This window comes from Melanerpes formicivorus, unplaced genomic scaffold (assembly GCF_026170545.1).
Source record: "Melanerpes formicivorus ecotype bairdi unplaced genomic scaffold, bMelFor1.0.p_v2 SCAF_121, whole genome shotgun sequence".
Classification (NCBI taxonomy): domain Eukaryota; kingdom Metazoa; phylum Chordata; class Aves; order Piciformes; family Picidae; genus Melanerpes; species Melanerpes formicivorus.
In genome coordinates this window covers 812,273-838,486 of record NW_027142473.1, presented here as the reverse complement: position 1 = coordinate 838,486, position 26,214 = coordinate 812,273, and the positions used below count along the sequence as shown (strand labels likewise).

General features: G+C 51.5%; 2 protein-coding genes across 2 annotated transcripts; both read left to right on the top strand.

Annotated features, from left to right (window-relative positions):
- Window positions 1-1,037: 1,037 nt before the first annotated feature.
- Window positions 1,038-4,928, top strand: LOC137456324 (fatty acid-binding protein, liver-like). The gene is made up of 4 exons (XM_068167655.1): window positions 1,038-1,151; window positions 3,287-3,459; window positions 4,611-4,703; window positions 4,812-4,928. Exons 1-4 carry the CDS (start codon window positions 1,085-1,087, stop codon window positions 4,860-4,862), a joined length of 384 nt encoding a protein of 127 aa, XP_068023756.1. The 5' UTR covers window positions 1,038-1,084; the 3' UTR covers window positions 4,863-4,928.
- A 15,841-nt stretch (window positions 4,929-20,769) lies between these two features.
- On the top strand, window positions 20,770-25,584 carry LOC137456319 (fatty acid-binding protein, liver-like). The gene is made up of 4 exons (XM_068167647.1): window positions 20,770-20,878; window positions 22,800-22,972; window positions 23,931-24,023; window positions 25,468-25,584. Exons 1-4 carry the CDS (start codon window positions 20,812-20,814, stop codon window positions 25,516-25,518), a joined length of 384 nt encoding a protein of 127 aa, XP_068023748.1. The 5' UTR covers window positions 20,770-20,811; the 3' UTR covers window positions 25,519-25,584.
- The last annotated feature ends 630 nt before the right edge of the window (window positions 25,585-26,214 follow it).

Sequence of the window (26,214 nt, the reverse complement as noted above, 5' to 3'; positions counted from 1 at the left end):
GTAGTAATCTTCAGGTTAAGTGTCCCACGTCCTGTGCTGTGGGGCCAGGGGGTCACAGGAGCCTGGGACTTGGAACCAAAGCCCCTCCCATATTTCACAGTCGTGTTATGTAACTCCTCACCCTACTGCTCATCTACACAGCCTGCTCAGGGGGTTGTATGCTCCCTGCCCAGCAATAGCCTTCCCTGTCTTCATCTGCCTCAGGTCCATTAGCAGTCAAGCAAGAGCCTGAAGCTCCTTTGCAGTCAGTTCAGGTTTGTCAACACAATCAATACATTTGCATCCCTGCTCTGTTTCATACACAAAGGGACCTACAGATACATGTTATCCCCTACTCTTATCGTGGACCTGGGAGCTTCTGATCAAACACCAAGCCTTCCCAGATACCCCCAGGCAGCTGAGCACAAACACCAATTATTCCCAGCTGGGTATTGCTAATCAAACTGCAATTGATTCTTCCCTGCTCCATGGGGAAGAGGGGAGAAGACAGAAGAGACATACAAAAAGCACGTGGCCACTATGCATTTAGAAAGGAAGAGAAAGAGAAGAGAAGGAAAAATTTTTCATGGCAAGAGTGGTCAGGGACTGGAATGTGCTGCCCAGGGAGCTGGTGGAGTCCCCAAGCCTGGATGTGTTCAAAGGTGGTTCGGATGAGGTGCTTGAGGATATGGTTTAGTGGTGAACCAAATGTTTCTGTGATTCTGTGATATTTTTATTCATTCCAGCCTCCTCTTTTATTAATAACCTGCAGCAGTGCTTCAGCCTGGGAGCTGCTTAGGGCATTTGGCTCTCTCCTCTGATAATTAATCTATCTGCACACTTATGTTGCTGTCAGCTTTTCATGGATGCCACGTTGCTCCCTCCATAAAATGGGCTGTTGAGATCTTCATTGCCACTACCTCTCCTGCGGCAAATAAAGGCCTGCACAATTGGACCCTGACCAATTTGATGTTAATGTTTTAACAGACCCATAAAATAATTACATCACTTTATCTCTGCCCAGCCATGGGGCATTATAAAGCAAGGCTCTGCTGCCCAGCACAGCACCTTCTCTTGGCACAGGGAGCACAGGGAGCCCTGCACCATGAGCTTCACTGGCAAGTATGAGCTCCAGTCCCAGGAGAACTTTGAGCCTTTCATGAAAGCCCTTGGTAAGTGCCTGCATGTGCCCTGTGCATGCATCTGCCCTCTGCCTGCATGTGCCCTCTGCCTGCATCTGCCTTCTGCCTGATCTGCAATCTGCCTGCATCTGACCTGTGCTGCTTTGCCTCCACAGTCCCCAGTGCTCCCTGGAAGCTGAGCTGTGCTGCTGCTCCAGGCTGAAAAGCTCTCCCAGTTTCTCTGCCCCTGGTCTCTTACAATCCTTGCAGGATTTCAACTGCATGTGCATGGAGATGTGATCTCAAAGCAGATGAGAGAGCCTCTCTGATGGTGGCTGAAGTTCAGGAGAGGCTGGGTGAGATTTTGTGGCCTGCAGGAAGCTGGTCCCAGCAGGCTCTGCAGCTGACATGCAGTGACAGCAGGGACAAGCAGGGGCAGCAGTGACAGCAGGGACAAGCAGTGACAGCAGTGACAGAAGTGTCAAGCAGTGACAAGCAGAGACAAGCAGTGACAAGCAGTTATAGCAGGAACAGCAGAGACAAGCCAGCTGACAAGCAGGGACAGAAGTGACAAGCAGTAACAGCAGTGATAGCAGTGACAAGCAGTGAGAAGCAGGGACAGCAGTGATAGCGGGGAAAGCAGTGACAAGCAGGGATAGCAGGGACAGCAGTGATAGCAGGGACAGCAGTGAGAAGCAGGGACAGCAGTGATTGCGGGGAAAGCAGTGACAAGCAGGGATAGCAGGGACAGCAGTGATAGCAGGGACAGCAGTGAGAAGCAGGGACAGCAGTGTCAAGCAGTGACAGCAGTGAGAAGCAGGGACAAGCAGTGACAGCAGTGTCAAGCAGGGACAGCAGTGTCAAGCAGGGACAGCAGTGACAGCAGTGTCAAGCAGGGACAGCAGTGTCAAGCAGTGGCAGCAGTGTCAAGCAGTGACAGCAGTGAGAAGGCAGCTGACATGCACGTCACAAGCTGTGGTAGCTGTAGGCTGTACCTTTCAAGTGGTAGAATGGAAATCACTCTCTTGGGTGTGCAAAGGAAACTGATGCTAGTTCTCAACAATCCATTGGAGAGAGAGAGATCTACCAGAAGAAGCAGTTTGCTCAACTTTCTCTCTCTCTTGGTTTCCTCCCTCTGGCACACACTAACTTTGTGCTTCTGCTGGCTTCTGCTGACCTTGGCTGCATTCTTTTGGCTAAGTCTAACAAAATCACTCTCTGCTCTTTTCTCCTGTGCCTTTGTGTCCAGGGGGGTAAGGGGAAACAGGGAGTGGAGAAGCTGTCAGCTGCCCTGGGTTTTGGCCAGGGGGGTTCTTGTGCTCTCACACATTGTAGATCCCTGTAGATATTCTCATCCTGTCTCTTTTGTGCAGGTTTGTTGCATTCCATTGCAGATGGTAGTTTTGCTTGTAAATACAGCTTGCATTTGCTTCCAGCTGGGCTGGGATGGCAAATTTAATATTGGGGAGGCATTTTCAAGCCACCACACAAGCCAGCAGCACCTTGGTGGCTTGGGGCAGCTGTGGATCTGCTCTGTCAGGCTGCGAGGTTTAAGGGTGAGCAGGAGCTCCCTCAGCTCAGCATGGTGCTGCTCAGTGCTGCTGCCAGGCCCTGAATTCCCCCAGCCAGCAGCAAAGTGCTCAGGGTTGCTCCAATGCACTGCCAGCAGTGTCCCTGCCAGGCAGCTGCTCCTCTGGGGATTCAGGAGGCTTTGTGCTGCCCCTACACGGCTCTCAGCCAGAGGGGCTCCCCCTGCCAAGTCAGCTTCAGCCTTTGGGAGAAGATTTTGGTGACCTGCTTCTGAGGGACCCTAAATCTCACAAAACACCTTCTGGTTCCCTCCTTCTGCATCAGGTTGTTGCATTTTCTCTGCTGGCCCCTCATGGAAGGAAGGACAAGTGGGGGGTTAGTTTCTCTCTGGTGCTCAGCCAGGGGGTGCCTGCCCTGCTGCCAGCCTGAGAGTGGGCCAAGGGAGATGCCCAGTTCCCACACAAAACCCAGGGTGGTAACATTGGGTCTCCTGCCTCCCCAGCAGGCTCAGGGCCATGTGGTCCTTGGGGAGCCATCAGTACTCTAAAGCTTTTCCACATGGCAATAGAAACCCTCCCAGCTGCAGGTCCCCAAATGCCACCACATTAATTTGGCATCACCAATGGCTCCAACAAACAACTCTTGTTCCTGGGCAGGACTTCCTGATGACCAGATCCAGAAGGGCAAGGACATCAAGAGCACCTCAGATATTGTGCAGGATGGGAACAAGTTCAAGTTTACTGTGACCATTGGCTCCAAGGTGATGACAAATGAGTTTACCCTCGGGGAGGAGTTTGAATTTACCATGCCAACAGGAGAGAAAGCCAAGGTGAGTCACCAGCTCCTCCTCTGCCGGGGTTGGGGGAGCTCAAGGACATTAAGTTGCATTTCCAGCCATCTCTGCACTTGGGAACAGGGACTGACCAGAGCAGAGGTGTTAGAGCTGACAGAGGGAAGGGCCCTGGGCAGTTCCCCAGCCTAGCTCTGTCTCTCACGGTCTGCATGCAGGACTTGATGTGATGGGAAGAGACTCAGCACTGAGACCAAGTCTGCAGGTGTGGCAGCCTCTGCCCTGCTGCCTGCAGGCCCTCAGCTCTCTTAGGAACACTTTCTGGAAAGGAATATGTATGGAGATGGACAGACAGAGGGACAGACCTGGGGCTTGCTGGGTTCCAGATCTGAGTCATTTCAATGAGCAGTGACAGGTGCTCTCAGGGAGCTGCTTCTGTCTGTAGCCCTTGGAGATGTGCACCTCCTGGGGCAGGAGACTCAGCAGTTGTTCCTGTCCCCTTGAGAGCTTTCCACCATCACCGACTTTATGAAAGTGCCTTAAACTCTTCCTCACCTTGACCAAGACATCCTGTAGCTCCATGCTGTTGCTCAGCTTCTTGTCACCTCAGCCCAAAGGAGGCTGCTGTAGCAGTGTGCAGTAGTTGGGTGGTGAGGCGGAGCCAGCATGCCCTGGGCCAACTGTGGGGGCCCTGCAGTCCTCTTGCAGCAGGCATGCAGCTGCTCGTGGTCTGGGTGCTGCATGAGGAGCTGCCCCAGAGAGCAGGAGGGCTGCACAGAGGGAGCAGCAGTGCCACGGGGAAGAGCCTTCCTTCTTCTCCTCCAAAATTCTTGTGTTGCTGTGATGTCTAAGGATGCCAAGGATCGCTGCTCTAGCATCAAACAGTGTGGGAGAAGTGAATGAGTCTGAATGGTAAGGAGAGAGGTAGGTGCAGTGGCAAAGTCACAGCCCTGCAGATGTCAAAGGAAGTATCCCCACCCTCTCTGTGCTGCAGCCAGGACCAGCACAACCCTGTCTCCTCACCCTCCCTCTTCACCCTCCAAGCAACAGCGGATTCACCAGAGGAGAAACTTACTCCAGAGTGTTTGCAGGGGGCATGGTAACAACTCTGTGCAGAAGAGGAAGGACACAGTCTAGGGCATGAGAGGTTCTCCTGCAATAACATCAATGCCTGTGTCCTCTCCTACCAGACTGTTGTTCAGATGGAGGGGAACAACAAGCTGGTGGCAACTGTGAAAGGGATCAAGTATGTCAGCGAACTCAATGGAGACGTCATGACCAGTGTAAGAGCATGGGGAATGGTGCAGTGACCAGCGCTGCTTTCGTTTGCATGTCAGACCCTGTCCACACCAAGCACCATGAAAAGCTAACCCCCTCCATTTCTCATTCAGGTTGTCACCATGGGTGACCTCACCTTCAAGAGGGTCATGAAGAGAATCTAGAAGCTGTGCACACAGCAGCCACCTCTCTGTGTAAAATGTGTCCATTAAAGTCAACTTTGTACTAAAGGCCTCCTCCTTGCCATCCACTTCTGTCCCCTTGCTCCAAGGAGATGCAGGGCTGGGCACGTTCCTGCAAGCCCTGCCAGAGCCTGGGCAATGAGCTGAGCCAGGGCTGTGCTGCTGCTGGGGAATGGAACTGGGCTAGGCTGCAGCCTTGCAGCCATTGAGTCACCTTCTGGGATGTGCTCCATGCTGCTGAGCACTCTTCCAGAGCCTCCTTCCACCCTGGGGAGCGGTGCCAGCATCCTGCCAGGCATGTGCCAGTGGTCATGTAGCCACAGCTGCCCTGGCTGGGTTGCTGCAGTGGTGTCCCAGTTTCAGGACAGGCAGATCCTCTCTTGCCTCCAAAGGGGGGGCAAAAAAATGAATAACATTCACACAAATGGATTGCAGAAGTGATGGACGTTTAAATGGAAAAGTAGTAAGTGTTTTACAGAGAGCTTTACAGAGAGCTACAAGCACAGTGACAAAAGAAACCCAAAGCACACAGAGTCCCTTACAGCATACCCAGAAGCCTCCTAGTCCTTCACTTCTCCCCACCTGAGGATATACTCAACCCCCCCAGGGCTCTTTCTTCACCTCTCACTGGTAGGCTGGCCTCAAGAGTGGCCAGGTCTGAGACCACCGCTCCCCCTTCTCCTCCAGATGTTAGGTCTAGCCAGGCATAAGAGGCCTTGAGATAACCATTCCCAGATGGGGAGCATCTCTCCCAGGAGCAAGGAGGGAAGGAAGAGGAAGTGAGAGACTTTGCAGATGGATTTGTAGGGTGCAGGACATAATGGGTATGAAATACATACATTCCTGTCTCCACCCACTGGGCTGAACAATCGGGATGCAGGAGGTGTATCTTGTGTGGCAGCAGCAGGGGGCACCCTGCCTAAACTGCCACAAGTGGGCAGGGCAAGGGCTCTGTTCCCTTTGCTTTCACACGTGGCCAACATGAGCACAGGGCAGGGCTAAAGGATGATTTAGGGGGGACTGAAGGAAGCCTCAGTGATCCTACCTGGAAAGCTGCCTTGGGGAAGGCAGCAGCATGGGGGGAGTTCAGGTGTCTCAGCCATCATCTTCACCCTCACACCTCTGCAATAGGCTCCAGCCCCACACGCTCTGGACACTCCATCCCCATCTCCTCCCCATCCCTTCCCACCAGCAGGAGGCCCTACACAGTCCTCAGGTGCCCTCTGTGTGTTCCCCCCCAAACCATGGCTGACAACTGCTAAGCTGGGCCTGCACAGCTCTGCCAGGGGGAAGGAGAGCGTTTTTCTCCTGGCAGGAGAAGGGCACTGGCTGCTCACAGTGTAGGGACAGAAGGAGCACCAAGGTCACCTCCCAGGCTGTTGCTTGCTGCTGAAGGCTGTGTGCAGATGTGGCTTTCTGCTGCACAGAGGAGAGGAAACTTCTCTTAGCTGCCTTTCCAAGGCCTGTGCTGGGATGACAACTGGGAATGATCACTGGGAGATGGGTCCCGGGCTGGTGTGAGGCACCTAGCAGGGATGATGTCCTTACAAATGCTCAAAGCTGATGTTAGGGAAACAAGACAAGGCCTTTCCCACCTCCTCCTGCATCCCCATCACGTGCCACCAATTTGTCCTCAGGTTCAGCTCTCCGCTGACTCCTCTCTCCTCAGGGGAGGCTCTCCTCTGACAGGTCAGCATTGATCCTCTTGCTGAGAACTGACCAATGTGGATTGCCACAGCAGATGGGCACCCCAAGGACAAACAGCAGGGCTTAGCTCAACAGCACCTACAAAGCAGATGCTGGGTTACAGTGGACTCAGTTCTGCAGAAACATGGAAGCCAATCGAAGACCTGTCCACAGAGAAACCTTACCAAAGGAATTCCTTCCTTACTTGTTGATTCCAGACTCCTTTGCAAGTGGACCTAGCTGTCTTGCAGCCTTGTTGCCTACTGCTAAAGCAGGAGCCCCTGTGTCACAGCATCTTCCCAAACCAACTCATTATTGGTTCAGTTTCTCCTCTGATATAATCTTTTTTCCATTCCTGATTTCCTGCCTGGGTGCATTAGCTGACTGTATATCATCATCTTCATCCTGATGTCTCCCAGGGCTCCCTGCTAGAAATCCCTGTTGGATCACATTATGTTCAGAATCACCTTCCTTGGTTCCTGATCTCTGGGAATCCTTACCCTGTTTTGTATCTCCATCACCTATTGGTGGCTTCACTAATTCAGCAAGATCTTTAAGACAAACTTTCTTTTTCTCCTCATCATTTTGATCACTATCACCTTTCTCACCTTTCTTGGCTTTCTTGACTGGACTACAACAAAGGGCACAGCCAAAGTCGGCAAAGCCATCAGAAGCCAGAGCTAGTATCTGTCTGAGCAAAGGAGTCAGAAAAAAAAAAGAGTGAATGTTAGTTTACATTACCAACCTTATGTTAGGCTGGGGAGACACTGGAACAGGCTGCCCAGGGATGGGGTTGAAGCTCTCTCTCCCTAGAGACATTCAGGATCAGCCTGGCTGTGTCCCTGGGCAGCCTACTCTAGCTGGAGATGTCCTTGCTGCCTGCACTGGGCTAGGACAAGATTCCCTTGGAGGCTCCCTTCCAACCCACTGCAGTCTGTGACTCTGTGAATGAAATCCTTTCCTGCTTAGTTCCCACTGCAGCAGAGCTTAACCTGTCTCAGTGCAGTTTCCTATCACCAGTACCTTGTACCTAAGGCCAACCTGGCTGCTGACTGCTTCCCTGTACATGGCAGAAGCTGAGCCTCCATTTCCATATCTCCATTTCCACCTACTTAGGAGGGAAAGAATAGGCCCTGGCGCATGCTTATCTCGGTGCTCCTAGCTCAAGGGCAAGGGTTGAATCAACTCACAGGCAGGTCCAAAGGATTCCCCTACAGTGTTGATGTGTCATACCTAGAGTCAAGGCCAAGCTGTGGGTGGGAAATGCCCTCTGTACCTGCTCTGTGTGATGGATTGAAATTACACCCCAAAATAAAATTGCCAGACCAGCTCAATGAAAGCAAACAAAGCTGTATGTGCAAGCAGAACTACAGTCTAGAAATAGGGAATGCACTGAATATGTACCACATAGACAATATTTGCATGAATTTACAATTTATAAACAATGCAAGAACCCCCCTGGACAAAACCAGGGGGTTACCAACAGCTTCTCCCTCCCTGCTCCCATCCCCCATCCTATAGAAGGCAGAGAGAGAGAAGAGCAGAGAGTAGCTTGTTAGTACTTAGCCACAAAAAGAAATGCAGCCAAGGTTAGCAACAGCCAAGGAAAAGCTACCAGCTGGTATCAGCTGGAGTGTGGGAGCCAAAAAGAACAAGTTGCTGTACAACTAACTCTATGTTAGACCAATGGGATTAGTTAGACCTTATTATTTTTCTTTGGCATCCAATTGTAATTTGTTTACATTCTACCACTTTTCTACTCAGGATTGGTGGAAAATTTCCTAGGCACAGCCTAAAATTGCCACAATCCACTCCTTCTGCATACCTCCATTGTTTGCTGATGCTGTCCATCTTATCTAAAATAGTATCTACAATAATGAGTAGTGAAGTCCATATTTTCAGTTCATCCTACATTCCAGATACCTCAGATTTAGATGATTCAAAAATTCAAAAAACAGGAAATAGGAAAACAGTTTTATCTTTTCACATATGAGATGAAGACAAGAACAGGGTCTACCAGGTGACTCCAGTCTCTCAGGGTCTCTCCTCATGGATTCTGCCTTTGGGCCTAATGTTGTACCTGAAGCAAAAACTCCTAACAGCTTGTACTGAAGAGCTGAGTAAGTTTCCAACCCTCCAGTGTTTGCCTCTACCATAGTCAGCACATATTGCTTACCAGATGGAGAATGAGATACAGTGATGTAGTCTATCTGCCAAGCCTCACCATATTTGTACTTGGACCATCTGTCACAGTATCACAGTATCACCAAGGTTGGAAGAGACCTCAAAGATCACCGAGTCCAACCTGTCACCACAGACCTCATGACTAGACCATGGCACCAAGTGCCACATCCAATCCCCTCTTGAACACCTCCAGGGATGGGGACTCCACCACCTCCCTGGGCAGCACATTCCAATGACGAATGACTCTCTCTGTGAAGAACTTCCTCTTCACCTTGAGCCTCAACTTCCCCTGGTGCAGCTTGAGACTGTGTCCCCTTGTTCTGGTGCTGGTTGCTAGAGAGAAGAGACCAACCCCTTCCTGGCTACAACCACCTTTCAGGTAGTTGTAGGGAGCAATGAGGTCACCCCTGAGCCTTCTTTTCTCCACCATACCACAAAGGCTTAATTCACTTTGCCTGCTTAATAGCAGCACAAATGTCACAGTCATGGATGACTTGTGTGATAGCATCCATGGAAATGTCTATGGATCTGTCACGAGCCCATTGGTATGTTGCATCTCTGCCTTGATGTCCTGATGAATCATGAGCCCACAGAGCTAAGAATATCTCACCTCAGTGTTTCCAGTCGAGATCAAGATTAGAGTCCATGTCTACTTGAGAAACTCTTGCAGCTAGATCTGCCTGATGGTTGTGTTGCTGTTCCTCAGTAGCTTTGCTCTTAGGAATGTGAGCATCAATGTGTCTCACTTTCACTGGAATTCTCTCGATTCGATCAGCAATGTCTTGCCACAGGTCAGCTGCCCAAATGGGTTTTCCTTTCCTCTGCCAACCACTCTTCTTCCAGTTCTTTAGCCAACCCCATAGAGCATTGGCTACCATCCATGAGTCGGTGTAGAGATAAAGCTTTGGCCATCTCTCACATTCAGCTATGTCGAGAGCTAGCTGGACAGCTTTTACCTCTGCGAACTGACTGGATTCTCCTTCTCCATCCTTCACCTCTGCAACTCGGCGTGTTGGACTCCACACTGCAGACTTTCACCTTCGCTTGTTTCCAACGAGATGACAGGAACCATCTGTGAACAAAGCATATTTCTTTTCATCATCAGAAAGGTCATTGTAAGGAGGAGCTTCCTCAGCACGAGTTACTTTCTCCTCTGGAGGTTTAGCACAGTTGGTACCTTCAGGCCAACTTGAGATCACCTCCACTAGACCAGGCCTTTCAAGATTCCCCATTCGAGCTCTCTGTGTTATCAGAGCCATCCACTTAGACTATGTTGAGTCTGTGGCATGATGTGGTGTGGAACCTTTGCCTGTGAACATCCAATTCAAAACTGGTAATCTGGGAGCTAAGAGAAGTTGTGACTCAGTTCCAATTACTTCAGAAGCTGCTTTTAATCCTTCATAGGCAGCTAAAATTTCCTTCTCTGTTGGAGTATAATTTGCCTCTGAACCTCTGTAACCTTGACTCCAGAAACCAAGAGGTCGTCCACGTGTCTCACCTGGAGCTTTTTGCCACAAGCACCAGGTTGGACCATTGTCACTTGCAGCCGTGTACAAAATGTTCTTCATGTCTGGACCATCTCGGAAAGGTCCCAGACCCATTGCTTGAACTACCTCTTGCTTTATCTGGTCAAAGGTTACTTGTTGTTCAGGTCCCCAGTGGAAACTGTTTCTCTTTCGAGTCACATCATACAGAGGTTTCACAATCTGACTGTATCCAGGAATGTGCAGTCTCCAAAATCCCACTATCCCCAAGAAACATAAGGTTTCTTGCTTGTTTGTGGGACTTGCCATGGTAGAGACTCTATTTACCACATCCACTGGAATGTGTCAGCGTCCATCCTGCCACCGCACTCCCAGAAACTGCATCTCTGTGGTAGGTCCTTTCACCTTGTCTCGCTTGATGGCAAAACCTGCATTCAGAAGAATGTCAATGATTTTGTTACCTTTCTCGAAGACTTCCTCAGCAGTTTTACCCCAGATGATGATATCATCGATGAACTGGATGTGTTCTGGAGCACCGCCTTTCTCCAGAGCATCGTGGATCACTGCATGACAGATGCTTGAGCTGTGGATCCAGCCCATTGGCAGTCTGTTGGAAGTGTACTGGATTCCTCTCCAGGTGAAAGCAAACTGAGGCCTGCATTCCTCTGCTATGGGAATAGAGAAGAAAGCATTAGTAATGTCTATGGTAGCATACCATTTGGCCTCTTTGGATTCCAGCTCATACTGTAGTTCCATCATGTCTGGCACTGCTGCACTCATAGGTGGAGTTACTTTGTTGACTGCACAGAAGTCAACTGTCAGACACCAGTCTCCATTTGGCTCTCACATAGGCCATGTTGGACTGTTGAGAGGTGCATGAGTTTTGCTGATGATCTTCTGACCTTCCAATTGACAATGATGCCTGCGCTGAGGCTACAGGGAAAGCTCCTGGGACCGCTGCCTTTACCGGCACAGTCAGGGTTGCAGCCACCACCAGCACAGCCACTGCTGCCTGAGCAGGGCTAGTTGCTGCCAGCGCTGTGGTCACCACAGCCAGCACAGGGGCTCACAACCACCACCACCCCCCCCCACTGGCTCGGTGCCAGCTCTGCCGCGGTGTTTGCTGTGGTTCCCATTAATTCCTACCTGCCTGCTACTGCCTGCTACTGCCTGTTGCTGCAGCTTCTCCTGTCTCTGTGTCTTCCCCGCTACTGAAATCACTTGCATTAGAGCCAGACCTCTGATGTCTCCTTCTCTGTTTTAAAACAAAGCAATCAGTTGCATGTCTCTCAGCAGAATCCTATTAGTAGACCTATTATTACCACCCCCCAAAGCAACAAATCCAAGGCAGTACTCACCCAACCTCTTTAACTTGTATTTAAACCAAAGGAAGAGTTTGTACACTATGTCCCTGCCAACTCGGTCAACTAGTGCAGAAACAAACCATAAACACCACACTTACGACGGAGTACAGCAAATGCCTCAAAACCCAAAACAGCTTCATTTTGGCTTCCTTAATCTGAGCAGGAATTAATCAATCAAGCAATACCCCACGTTAAATAGGTGCAAATTAATTTTGGAACGTGGTGGGTTCACGATTCCCCCCCAACATTACATTTGCCAGACCAGCTCAGCTGGAAGCAAATGAAAGTTTTATTTACAAGCAAAACTACAATCTACAATGGAATGCAAGGAATAGGTACAAAATATACAATATTCACAATATTTACAGCACAGTTCAGCACAAGGACCCCGCTGGTTAAAGACCAGGGAAAGCTACTAGCTTCTCCCTCTCTGCCTCCCCTTTACCTGTACAAAAAGAGGGACAAGAGAAAGGAGCAGAGGGAAGTTAGACTTTGCCAAAACAATGCAGCCAAGGTCAAGCAGAAGCAAGTTAGTATCTCTCCCAGAACAAAGAAGCAAGAAAAGTGAAAGAAATTGGCATGGGAACTAAATCTTATGGTAACTCTCTCTCCAATGGATTGTTTAGAATTATCCTTATTTTCCATTTTACATCCAATAGCAATTTATTTACATTTTACTGCTTTCTGTTCAAGATCTGTGACAAAATTTTTAAAGGCATAGACTAAAACTACCACATCATGCTAGAGCAGGCTGCCCAAGGACACAGCCAGGCTGACCTTCAATGTCTCCAGGGACAGAGCCTCAACCCCAGCCCTGGGCAGCCTGTGCCAGTGTCTCCCCAGCCTCACTGTGCAAAACTCCCTCCTCATATCCAACCTAACTCTGCTCTGCTTCAGTTTCAAACCACTGCCCCTGGGCCTATCCCCACAGCCCCTTCTGAACAGTCCCTCCCCAGCCTGCCTGCAGCTCCCCTGCAGATATTGACCTGCAGCTCTGAGGTCTCCCTGGAGCCTCCTCTTCTCCAGCCTGAATAGCCTCAACTCTCAGCCATTTCACTAGAAAGCTGACTCGGGACTGGCACTCGGGACCAAGGACCTCGGGAAGCAAGGTACTTCACTCTGCTTTCCTTTTCAGGCTTTGAGGAGCAGCAGGACCCCAGCAGTCACCAAGCAGAGAGCGAGCTCTGGCACAGCCATCATCTCGCCTGCCTAGCCAAGATCATGATGTCAGCCACGGGACATTCAAACCGCACCCAAGGCTGGCACGGGCTGGCACTGCGTGCCAGAGCTGCTGCTGCCCGCTGGATTGCAGCCAGTGGCACTGCCGCCACACTCATTGGATTCTTTATTCTTCCAGTGGGTCAGTGGCCAGGGACAGGGATGGTTGCACCTCACAGCAAAGCTGCCTTCAAAACATCAGTGTTGACCCAGTCTGGGGTCGAACATAAGCAGGTAGGCGTCCAGGTACCTGCCTGCAGAGAGTGCTGGAGCCTGGCACTTGGAATGGAGGGCAGTGAGGACAACACCTGCAATAGTTGTGAGCAGATCGACTATCTGCTTAACCTAGTGGCCCAACTGAAGGAGGAAGTTGCTAGACTTAGGACTGTAAGGGAATGTAGAAGGGAGTTGAACTTGAATAACCAGGCTCTGCAGGCTCCCCTAGCAGAGGCAAGTGACCCAAAAAGCAGTGGGGAATGGACACAGGTCGCTCTTAGGAGATGTAAAGAAAAACCTCCTTGCCTCCCCTCACCTTCCCAGCTCCCCTTGGAAAACAAATATGGGGCACTGGAAGTTGAGGGTGAGGTGATTCTGCTGACAGAGGACACACCATCTGAGGTGGTGCCTAAGGCAAAATGGCCTAAAGCTAAACAGCCTGCACCCAGCACAAGGACTTGTTCCCTCAAAAAAAAGAGGAGGGTAATTGTTATTGGTGATTCCCTCCTGAGGGGAACAGAGAGCCCCACATGTCAGCCGGATCCTTCCCACAGGGATGCCTGCTCCCTCCCTGGGGCCAGGTGTGGGATGTTACCAGAAGGCTGCTGGAGAGCAGCCAGGCAGAGAGGGACCTGGGGGTGCTGGTTGATGGTAGGCTGAACATGAGCCTGCAGTGTGCCCAGGTGGCCAGGAGGGCCAATGGCATCCTGGCCTGCATCAGGAACAGTGTGGCCAGCAGGAGCAGGGAAGTCATTGTGCCCTGTACACTGCACTGGTTAGGCCACACCTCGAGTACTGTGTCCAGTTTTGCGTCCCTCAGTTTAGGAAGGAGGTTGACTTGCTGGAGCGTGTCCAGAGAAGGGCAACAAAGTTGGTGAGGGGCTTGGAACACAGCCCTGTGAGGAGAGACTGAGGGAGCTGGGGCTGCTTAGCCTGGAGAAGAGGAGGCTCAGGGGTGACCTTATTGCTCTCTACAACTACCTGAAGGGGGGTTGTAGACAGGCAGAGGTTAGTCTCCTCTCCCAGGCAGCCAGCACCAGAACAAGAGGACACAGTCTCAGGCTGCACCAGGGGAGGTTCAGGCTGGGGGTCAGGAGGAAGTTTTACACAGAGAGAGTGATTGCCCATTGGAATGGGCTGCCCGCGGAGGTGTTGGAATCGCCATCGCTGGAGGTGTTCAGGAGGAGACTTGACAGGGTGCTTGGTGCCATGGGTTAGTTGATTAGGTGGTGTTGGATGATAGGTTGGACAAAATGATCTTGAAGGTCTCTTCCAACCTGGTCTATTCTATTCTATTCTATTCTATTCTATTCTATTCTATTCTATTCTATTCTATTCTATTCTATTCTGGTACAGCCCTCTGATTACTATCCCTTAATAGTTATGCAGTTAGGGAATGATGATGTTGCAACCAGAGCTCCCAAGGCAATCAAAAAGGACTTCAAGACCCTGGGAAAACTGGTTGAGGGGTCAGGGCACAGGTGATTTTTTCATCAATACCCTTAGTTGCAGGAAGCAATACTGAAAGGAACAGGACAGCAACTATAATCAATAAGTGGCCTAGAGGCTGGTGCCACCAAAAGAATTTTGGGGTTTTTGATCTTGGGGAACTTTCTATGGCACCAGGTCAGCTGGCAACAGATGGAGTACATCTATCCCAGAGGAGGGGAAAGATCCTAGCACATGAGAACAGCCTATCCCCCAGAGGGAAAAGGGTTCTGGAAAGGGAGTTGGCAGGTCTCATTGACAGGGCTTTAAACTGGAAGGGGGAAGGGGATGAAACCAGTCCCCCCAGACAAGAGTGTGAGGGAGGTAAGCTGAAGCAAGGGGTGAAACCAGCAGCCGAGCATGCAGCACGGGTAACAAACAAGAGGAGCTGGAAGCCTTGCTGCAGCAGGAAAGTTATGATGTAGTTGCCATCACAGAGATATGGTGGGATGACTCACATGACTGGAGTGCTGCAATTGACGGCTACAGGCTCTTCAGGAGAGACAGGCTGGATTAGGAAGTGGATGGAGGCTGAGCCCAGAGAATGGTGGTGAATGGTGCCACTGCTGACTGGCAGCCAGGCACTAGTGGTGTCCCCCAAGGATCAGTGCTGGGGCCCATCATGTTCAATATCTTTATTGATGATCTGGAGGAGAGGATTGAGTCCATCATCAGTAAGTTTGCAGATGACAGCAATCTAGGGGCAGGAGTTGATCTGTTGGGAGCGCATCAGACCCTAAATGGGAAGGTCGTGAGTTCAAGCCTGCAGTGGGCAGTAGTGTCCTCCCTACTCTAGTCATGAGGTCTGTGGCGACAGGTTGGACTTGATGATTTTTGAGGTCTCTTCCAACCTCAGGAATACTGAAATCTAAGTGCCACATTGGCCACAACAACCCCATGCAGTGCTACAGGTTGGGGTCAGAGTAGCTGAGAGCAGCCAGGCAGAAAGGGACCTGGGGGTACTGGGTGATAGCAGCTGAACATGAGCCAGCAGTGTGCCCAGAGGGCCAAGAAGGCCAATGGCATCCTGGCCTGCATCAGGAACAGTGTGGCCAGCAGGAGCAGGGAAGTCATTGTGCCCTGTGCTCAGCACTAGTTAGGCCTCACATGGGACTTGGTGATCTCAAAGGTATCTTCCAACCTGGTTAATTCCATTCTTTCTATTCTATTCTATTCTATTCTATTCTATTCTATTCTATTCTATTCTATTCTATTCTACTTCAGCCCACTCCCTTGGAATCAAGATGTGGTCTGTTGCCTCCTGTATTTCAAGCCCTAAAGGTCTTGTCATGATGGAACAGTTCCCTGATTCATACCATTGGGTGTATGAGGAACAGGTGTGTAGGGAAAAGAGAACTGGAACCTGTTAGAGCAGTGGGGATGAATAAATTGTGATAAATCTGTGTGCTGCGTATTGATATAAGGCAGAGGTTCTCCAGCCCTCTGACCATCTTTGTGGCCTCCTCTGTACACTCTCCAGTGGGTTCATGCACTTTGTGTGCTGGGGGCTCCAGCTGGACACAGCCCTGCAGGTGAGGTCTCCCCAGAGCAGAGCAGAGGGGCAGGATCCTCTCTCTCCAGCTCTGGCCACACTACTTTGGATGCAGCCCAGGCTGCACAGCAGCAGCAGCTCCAAGGGACACCATAAGCTGTCACCACTTCTCCCCTCCCAGAGGTGTTCTTGAGGGGGTCAAGTCCCAAATTCCCCTCTTTCCCCCTCCCCCTTACAGGGTTTTGGGTGAAAAGGGTGCAAAAAGGGGACAAAGAAGGCATCTGCATGGACCCAGGTTTACTCACCTGGGCTGTTCCCCATGACAGGTGAATAAGTTCTGCACAAGTTTCTAAGCTCAGGATGCAATAGGCTGAGCTTTCCTGCCTTTGCTTGTTTGCCATTAGCCACCTTGATTCCAGAGTTATTAAACAATGTCAGTAGATGAGGGATGAGCAACTGACATCCTTGACCTGGACCTGAGCAGAGCCTTCCACACTGTCCCACACCACACCCTGGGCTCCAAGCTGGTGAAATGTGGGTTCCATGGATGGGCCCCTGGGTGGATGGAGAACTCCCTTAATGTCTGCACCCAGAGAATGGCTGTCCATGGTTCCATGTCCAGGTGGAGGCCAGGGACAAGTGGAGTCCCTCAGGGATCAGCACTGGGACCAGGCTTGTTTAACATCTCTGTTGGTGCCACGGACAGTGGCACTGAGGCTCCCTCAGCACCAAGCTGTGTGGTGTGGCTGACACCCTGGAGGGAAGAGATCCATGCAGAGGAACCAGGACAGGCTGCAGAGCTGGGCTCAAGCCAACCTCTTGAGGTTTAACAAGGCCAAGGGTAAGGTCCTGCAGCTGGGTCAGGGCAATCCCAGGCACCAATACAGGCTGGGCAGGGACTGGCTGGAGAGCGGCCCTGAAGAAAAGGCCTTGGGGGTGGTGGGGGAGGAGAAGCTCAGCAGGAGTTTGAAGCCTGTATTGGAAATTCTTAGGTCTGAGCTTGAATCATTCAATTGCCTGCATGTGTAGAAGGTAAGACCCACAACCCAATCACAGAACCTGTGAATATACTTTGTCAGTAAGTGGTGGCGGTGTCTGAAGCTACCACTGCCAGGAAATGGTAAATATAAAATAGACAAAAATACTCATTTTATCACACAGCCACAGAGCCTTTGCAGTGCACAAAGAGCTTCTGCCAGAGGAGAGGTTTTGCAGCACGGGGTGGGGAAAAGCAGTTTACCTGCCAGGCAGCTTCTCATCTATGGCTGTGCAGGACAGCAGCTTGCAGCAGGAACAAGCTACTTGTTTATGACTTCACCTCATTCTGCATAGAATCACAGAATTTTGAAGGTTGGAAGGGACCTCAAGGATCATCCAGTTCCAATGCTCCTGCCATGGAAATAAAGGTGCTGGGATCTGCAGTTTCCCCCAGATCTGTAGCAGATTATCAAGTCTATAGAAATCTATAGAAGATCATCAAGTCCAACTGATAACCCAACCCTAACTAATCAGGTAGACCCTGGCACAAAGTGCCAGGTTGGACATGTGTGTTGCAACACCGGCAGGCACACCCAGAGCGATTGCTGGCCGGCACAGCTCTGCACGGAGGCCCTTTGGAGTTCCCAGATCTTTCCATGGCTCTTGGTGATTCCAGACTGCTGTGATCAGAGTTGTGTCCTCTGCTCTTTCCAGTAGAGCCCATTCTGCTACGGGGTGGCATGTGGATCTGGAGATACTACAGTGGCACAGGACATTCTTGCAGGGCACACTTGCTGCTTCTTGGCATGCAGACTGGCAGAACTCTCTGCCAGTTCAAAATGGGATTCCTCCATCACGTGGTCTGAGTAGTTCAGGTCTGGAAACATTCAAACTGCTTGAGAATGTGGTGCCTGTGCTCTACTTCTGTAGCATCTTCATCAGAGCTGGAGTCCATTGCCAGAGAGTATTTCCCTGATTTGAAATTCACAGCTTTTTCCTGTGTTTTGCCTTTTGACTCCTGGTGAGACCCCACCTGGAATATTGCATCCAGCTCTGGGCTCCCCAGCTCAGGAGGGACAGGGATCTGCTGGAGGGAGTCCAAGGGAGGGCTGCAAGGATGCTGAAGGGACTGCAGCACTGCCTGGGGAGGAGAGGCTGAGAGCCCTGGGGCTGTTTAGTCTGGAGAGGAGAAGGCTGAGAGGGATCTGATCAATGTCTATCAATAGCTGAGGGGTGGGGGTCAAGAGGGAGGGGACAGGGACAGGCTCTACTCATTTGCACCCTGGGATAGGCCAAGGGGCAATGGATGGAAACCACAGCACAGGAGGTTCCACCTCTACATGAGGAGGAATTTCTGCACTGTGAAGGTCACAGAGCCCTGGAACAGGCCACCCAGAGAGGTTGTGGAGTCTCTTCTGTGGAACCTTTGCAGCCCTGTCTGGATGTGTTCCTGTGTGACCTGTGCTGGATTCTATGCTCCTGCTCTGGCAGGGGGGACTTGATGACCTTTGGAGGTCCCTTCCAACCCCTAACATCCTGTGAGCCTGTGAGCAGACAGGTTTATTTCACATGGCTTATTTTTCGGGTGGCAGCTTGCAGGCTGGCTCACCTCGCAACAGGCTGCTGCTGTGTTCAGTACTGTTGGATCAGAACTCTCTTTTTCCAGCAAAACACGTGTTCTGCACAGCGTGGAGGAGCTTGGGGCTTCCTCTTCTAAGCTTCAGTTTGTGCTGCTAGCTGTAGAAAATTTCCCTTGCTTCCTGTAGCTTGTGGTGGGCAACCCTTTTTCTTCCTGCCGGGCAGTCAGTCCAGGTCAGGCTCTGAGACTCAGGCTGCCGACGCCGTTTGGCAGCTTTTTGCCTGCTTCAGTCACGGTGCTGCCTTCCACAGTTCGGGTGAGTTTTGCTTGCTGGCTGAGTTCCTCACAGATGCTCAGGCCAGTGTTGCTGTGCCTTGGAGGTTTCTCTCCACTCTGGGGTAAGCAGGTCTCGGGCTCTGGCATGTAACTCTCAGAGCTTTGTTTGGCCCACAGGCTATGGCTGCTGTCTTTATTCAGGTGCTCTGGGCCCTTCTCGGACGGACAGGGTTTCCCTCCCCATGTGTGGTGCCTGGAACAGCTGCTTTAAAGTTTGTTACTTTAAAGCTCTCCCTGCATGGTCCTGGTTCTGGTCACCTGTAAAGGGGAAGAGTCATCAGCAAGAAGCCAGCAGCGGCAGGTTGTGCTGTGAAACCCTCAGCCAGGGCTTTCCTTGGTTACCAAATCACCAAGGCTCCGGCTCAGTGCCCTTTCACCTTTTAATTCTTTTTCCAAATAAAGAATCCTTTCATCATAGGACTGAGCCTTTTCCTTGTAATACTGAGTCTTTTCCTCATAGCTTTTAAATTGACTTGCTGCTGACCCTGTGCAGGCAGCCACAGTCACAACGTGGTCGCCGCCTGGCTGGGTAGAGCTTTCAGCCAGTTTCTCAATAATGCCATTTGGATTTTTGCAGTTTTCTTTTGCCCATTCCAAACCTGAGGCTGTAATTCCACAATGGATATTGTAAGGGTATCCCACCACTGACTACCCTGCTCGCTGTGCCACTCATGTAATAAAATATTTCCTGGCAGTGGTACCTTCAGACACTGCCATAACTTATGGACAAACTCTTTTCACAGGTCAGGTGATTGGCTCATGGCTGTTTCCTTCCACAGGTCTAAGAATTTCCAATACAGCAATTCAAACTGGAAATAAAGGTTCTGTGGTCTGTGATTTTCCCACAAATGGGATTCTGTAGCAGGTGAGCCTGGGACTCACAGCTTACTCCTTTGTCCAGTACCATCCCAGATGCTGTGGCTATAATTCAAGTGGGTCCTGGCTCAGAGAGTGCTAAGAGCCTCTCTCCTCTCATGCCCAGTTCTGGTGAGAACACTGCAAGTGTTCTGTTCAGTTCTGGGCACCTCATAATATAAGAGAGATGTGGAGGTGGTGGAGTCAGGGCAGAGGAGGGCAAGGAAGCTGGGAAGGGCCTGAAGAATAAATCTGATGAGGAGCAACTGAAGGAGCTGGGGATGGTTAGTGTGAAGAAGAGAAGTCTGAGGAGAGACCTCACTGCTCTCTACAGCTCCCTGAAAGGAGGCTGTGGAGAGGTTGGTGCTGGTCTCTTCTCACAGATAATTAGTGACACAACAAGAAGCAATGGCCTCAAGCTGTGACTGGGCAGGTTTACACTGCACAGCAGGAGATATTTTTCATGGCAAGAGTGGTCAGGGACTGGAATGTGCTGCCCAGGGAGGTGGTGGAGTCCCCAAGCCTGGATGTGTTCAAAGGTGGTTCAGATGTGGTGCTTGCTATGGTTTAGGGTGACCCTTGTAGAGTAGGGTTCTGGGTTGGACTTGGTGATCCTGAGGGTCTCTTCCAACCTGAAACATTTCTGTGATTCTGTGATATTTTTATTCATTCCAGCCTCCTCTTTTATTAATAACCTGCAGCAGTGCTTCAGCCTGGGAGCTGCTTAGGGCATTTGGCTCTCTCCTCTGATAATTAATCTATCTGCACTCTTATGTTGCTGTCAGCTTTTCATGGATGCCACGTTGCTCCCTCCATAAAATGGGCTGTTGAGATCTTCATTGCCACTACCTCTCCTGCTGCAAATCAAGGCCTGCACAATGCAGAGCCATTTATCTCTGGACCCTGACCAATTTGATGTTAATGTTTTAACAGACCCATAAAATAATTACATCACTTTATCTCTGCCCAGCCATGGGGCATTATAAAGCAAGGCTCTGCTGCCCAGCACAGCACCTTCTCTTGGCACAGGGAGAACAGCAAGCCCTGCACCATGAGCTTCACTGGCAAGTATGAGCTCCAGTCCCAGGAGAACTTTGAGCCTTTCATGAAAGCCATTGGTAAGTGCCTGCATGTGCCCTCTGCCTGCATCTGCCATCTGCCTGATCTGCCATCTGCCTGCATCTGACCTGTGCTGCTTTGCCTCCACAGTCCCCAGTGCTCCCTGGCAGCTCAGCTGTGCTGCTGCTCCAGGCTGAAAAGCTCTCCCAGTTTCTCAGCCCCTGGTCTCTTGCAATCCTTGCAGGATTTGAACTGCATGTGCATGGAGATGTGATCTCAAAGCAGATGAGAGAGCCTCTCTGATGGTGGCTGGAGTTCACGAGAGGCTGGGTGAGATTTTGTGGCCTGCAGGAAGCTGGTCCCAGCAGGCTCTGCAGCTGAAAACAGTGATGGCAGGGACAAGAAGGGACAGCAGTGATAGCAGGGACAGCAGTGATAGCAGGGACAAGCAGTGACATCAGTGACAGCAGTGACAGCAGTGACAAGCAGTGACAGCAGTGACAGCAGTGTCAAGCAGGGACAGCAGTGACATCAGTGACAGCAGTGACAAGCAGTGACATCAGTGACAGCAGGGACAGCAGTGACAGCAGTGAGAAACTGTGTCAAGCAGTGAGAGCAGGGGCAGCAGTGTCAAGCAGGGACAGCAGTGACAGCAGTGTCAAGCAGTGACAGCAGTGTCAAGCAGGGACAGCAGTGACAGCAGTGTCAAGCAGTGACAGCAGTGTCAAGCAGGGACAGCAGTGAGAAGGCAGCTGACATGCACGTCACAAGCTGTGGTAGCTGTAGGCTGTACCTTTCAAGTGGTAGAATGGAAATCAATCTCTCTTGGGTGTGCAAAGGAAACTGATGCTAGTTCTCAACAATCCATTGGAGAGAGAGAAATCTACCAGAAGAAGCAGTTTGCTCAACTTCCTCTCTCTCTCTTGGTTTCCTCCCTCTGGCACACACTAACTTTGTGCTTCTGCTGGCTTCTGCTGACCTTGGCTGCATTCTTTTGGCTAAGTCTAACAAAATCACTCTCTGCTCTTTTCTCCTGTGCCTTTGTGTCCAGGGGGGTAAGGGGAAACAGGGAGTGGAGAAGCTGTCAGCTGCCCTGGGTTTTGGCCAGGGGGTTCTTGTGCTCTCACACATTGCAGATCCCTGTAGATATTCTCATCCTGTATCTTTTGTGCAGGTTTGTTGCATTCCATTGCAGATGGTAGTTTTGCTTGTAAATACAGCTTGCATTTGCTTCCAGCTGGGCTGGGATGGCAAATTTAATATTGGGGAGGCATTTTCAAGCCACCACACAAGCCAGCAGCACCTTGGTGGCTTGGGGCAGCTGTGGATCTGCTCTGTCAGGCTGCGAGGTTTAAGGGTGAGCAGGAGCTCCCTCAGCTCAGCATGGTGCTGCTCAGTGCTGCTGCCAGGCCCTGAATTCCCCCAGCCAGCAGCAAAGTGCTCAGGGTTGCTCCAATGCATTGCCAGCAGTGTCCCTGCCAGGCAGCTGCTCCTCTGGGGATGCAGGAGGCTTTGTACTGCACAGCTCTCAGCCAGAGGGGCTCCCCCTGCCAAGTCAGCTTCAGCCTTTGGGAGAAGATTTTGGTGACCTGCTTCTGAGGGACCTTAAATCTCACAAAACACTTCCTGGTTCCCTCCTTCTGCCTCAGGTTGTTGCATTTTCTCTGCTGGCCCCTCACAGAAGGAAGGACAAGTGGGGGGTTAGTTTCTCTCTGGTGCTTAGCCAGGGATGCCTGCCCTGCTGCCAGCCTGAGAGTGGGCCAAGGGAGATGCCCAGTTCCCACACAAAACCCAGGGTGGTTGCATTGGGTCTCCTGCCTCCCCAGCAGGCTCAGGGCCATGTGGTCCCTGGGGAGCCATCAGTACTCTAAAGCTTTTCCACATGGCAATAGGAACCCTCCCAGCTGCAGGTCCCCAAATGCCACCACATTAATTTGGCATCACCAATGGCTCCAACAAACAACTCTTGTTCCTGGGCAGGACTTCCTGATGACCAGATCCAGAAGGGCAAGGACATCAAGAGCACCTCAGAGATTGTGCAGGATGGGAAGAAGTTCAAGTTTACTGTGACCACTGGCTCCAAGGTTATAACAAATGAGTTTACCCTCGGGGAGGAGTTTGAGTTTACATTGCCAACAGGACAGAAAGCCAAGGTGAGTCACCAGCTCCTCCTCTGCCAGGTTTGGGGGAGCTCAAGGACATTAAGTTGCATTTCCAGCCATCTCTGCACTTGAGCACAGGGACTGACCAGAGCAGAGGTGTTAGAGCTGACAGAGGGAAGGGCCCTGGGCAGTTCCCCAGCCTAGCTCTGTCTCTCACAGTCTGCATGCAGGACTTGATGTGATGGGAAGAGACTAAGCACTGAGACCAAGACTGCAGGAGTGGCAGCCTCTGCCCTGCTGCCTGCAGGCCCTCAGCTCTTTTAGGAACACTTTCTGGAAAGGAGAGTCCATTCTGGAGTCCATTCTGACCCTTGAGACTGGGTCAGCTCCTGTTCCTGGACACAGCTTCCAATGGTTCAGAAAATGCCAGGACAGCAGCACCAGCAGCAGCAAACTGCCTACAGCCCTGCCTCAGGAGAAGCTGCCACTGCAGGAACCTTTGTGAGCAGGAAGGATGAACAGAGAAATGCTCCAGTGAGCCCCAGCAGCTCTGTCACCATTTCCAGCATCACTCAAGTCCCTGAGCAGAAGCTGTGGGAAGAGTTTTGCCCACTGTAAATCAGCAGCTGCAGGGCAGAGGAAGAAGTCTGAGAGATGGACGGACAGAGGAACAGACCTGGAGGCTGCTGTAGCAGTGTGCAGCAGTTGGGTGGTGAGGAGGAGCCAGCATGCCCTGGGCCAACTGTGGGGGTCCTGCAGTCCTCTTGCAGCAGGCATGCAGCTGCTCTTGGTCTGGGTGCTGCATGAGGAGCTGCCCCAGAGACCAGGAAGGCTGCACAGAGGGAGCAGCAGTGCCAGGGGAAGAGCCTTCCTTCTTCTCCTCCAAAATGCTCCAGACAGCTTGCAGGGGGAGTGGCAACAACTCAGTACAGAAGAGGAAGGAAGGACACAATCTGGGGGTGAGATGCTCTCCAGCAGTAACAGCAATGCCTCTGTCCTATCCCACCAGGCTGTTTTTAATCTGGAAGGGGACAACAAACTGGTGGGAACCATGCAAGGGATGACGTATGTCAACGAGCTCAATGGAGACATCATGACCAGTGTAAGTGTAGATGGGAAGAGCATGGGGGAATGGTGCAGGCAGCTGCATCCAGGGGACTGGCCTTAGAAAGCCTGCAGAGGTGCTGTGGATCTTTGGGAGGTGTGGGAGATGAGGCCATGCCTTCAGACAGGCTCTCAGCCAAGGCTGGTCACTCAGCCAGGCTCTGAAAGCAGTTTTTCATTATAGTCAGGTCCCCAGAATGCTCTTCCAAAGCCCAGCAGGCTTTACTGATCAGATCCTCAGGTAAGGAGGGCACATTCTCAGCCACCCAGAGCTGTAGCTGTGTGTCTGGTGTGTTCAGTGCTGGGGCCCATCCTGTTCAATATCTTTATTGATGATCTAGATGAGGGGATTGAGTCCATCAGCAGTAAGTTTGCACAGGACACCAAACTGGGGGCAGGAGTTGATCTGTTAGAGGGTAGAGAGGCTCTTCAGAGGGACCTTGCCAGGCTGGACAGACGGGCAGAGGCCAAGGGCAGGAGACTGAACACATCCCAGTGCCAGGTTCTACACATTGGCCACAACAACCCCAGGCAGTGCTACAGGCTGGGGTCAGAGTGGCTGAGAGCAGCCAGGCAGAAAGGGACCTGGGGGTAGTGGTCAATAGTAGGCTGAACATGAGCCAGCAGTGTGCCCAGGCGGCCAAGAAAGCCAAAGGCATCCTGGCCTGCATCAGGAACAGTATGGCCAGCAGGAGCAGGGAGGTCATTCTGCCCTGTGCTCTGCACTGGTTAGGCCACACCTTGAGTCCTGTGCCCAGTTCTGGGCTCCTCAGGTTAGGAAAGATGTTGAGCTGCTGGAAGGTGTCCAGAGAAGGGCAACAAAGCTGGGGAGGGGTCTGGAGCACAGCCCTGTGAGGAGAGACTGAGGGAGCTGGGGTTGCTTAGCCTGGAGAAGAGGAGGCTCAGGGGAGACCTTCTTGCTCTCTGCAACTACCTGAAGGGAGGTTGTAGCCAGGTGGGGGTTGGTCTCTTCTCCCAGGCAGGGAACCAGCACCAGAACAAGAGGACACAGTCTCAGGCTGTGCCATGGGAGGTTTAGGCTGGAGGGGAGGAGAAAGTTCTTCCCAGCAAGAGAGATTGGCCATTGGGATGTGCTGCCCAGGGAGGTGGTGGAGTCACCACAACTGGAGGTGTTTGAGAGGAGCCTGGATGAGGCCCTTGGTGCCATGGTTGAGTTGATTAGATGGTGTTGGGTGATAGGTTTGACTTGATGATCTCTGAGGTCTTTTCTAACCTGGTTGATTCTATGGTTCTATGATTCTGGGCCTGGCACTTGTAAAGAAGACATCAGCAGACTGCTCCCTCCTGCTTGCTTTGAGGCACTCATGAAGAAATCCAAAGCTTCACTAATTGAGTTCACAGGAGATAGGGTGGGGAGCAGTGCTGCTTTGGTTTGCATGTCAGACCCTGTCTGGAGCTAACCCTCTCCATTTGTCTTTCAGGTTGTTACCATGGGTGACATCGCCTACAAGAGGGTCAATAAGAGAATCTAGAAGCTGTGCACACAGCAGCCACCTCTCTGTGTAAAATGTGTCCATTAAAGTCAACTTTGTACTAAAGGCCTCCTCCTTGCCATCCGCTTCTGTCCCCTTGCTCCAAGGAGATGCAGGGCTGGGCACGTTCCTGCAAGCCCTGCCAGAGCCTGGGCAATGAGCTGAGCAAGGGCTGTGCTGCTGCTGGGGAATGGAACTGGGCTAGGCTGCAGCCTTGCAGCCATTGAGTCACCTTCTGGAATGTGCTCCATGCTGCTGAGCACTCTTCCAGAGCCTCCTTCCACCCTGGGGAGCGGTGCCAGCATCCTGCCAGGCACGTGCCAGTGGTCATGTAGCCACAGCTGCCCTGGCTGGGTGGATGCAGTGGGCAGGGCAAGGGCTCTGTTCCCTTTGCTTTCACACATGGCCAACATGAGCACAGGGCAGGGCTAAAGGATGATTTAGGGGGGGCTGAAGGAAGCCTCAGTGATCCTACCTGGAAAGCTGCCTTGGGGAAGGCAGCAGCATGGGGGGAGTTCAGGTGTCTCAGCCATCATCTTCACCCTCACACCTCTGCAATAGGCTCCAGCCCCACACGCTCTGGACACTCCATCCCCATCTCCTCCCCATCCCTTCCCACCAGCAGGAGGCCCTACACAGTCCTCGAGTGCCCTCTGTGTGTTCCCCCCCAAACCATGGCTGACAACTGCTAAGCTG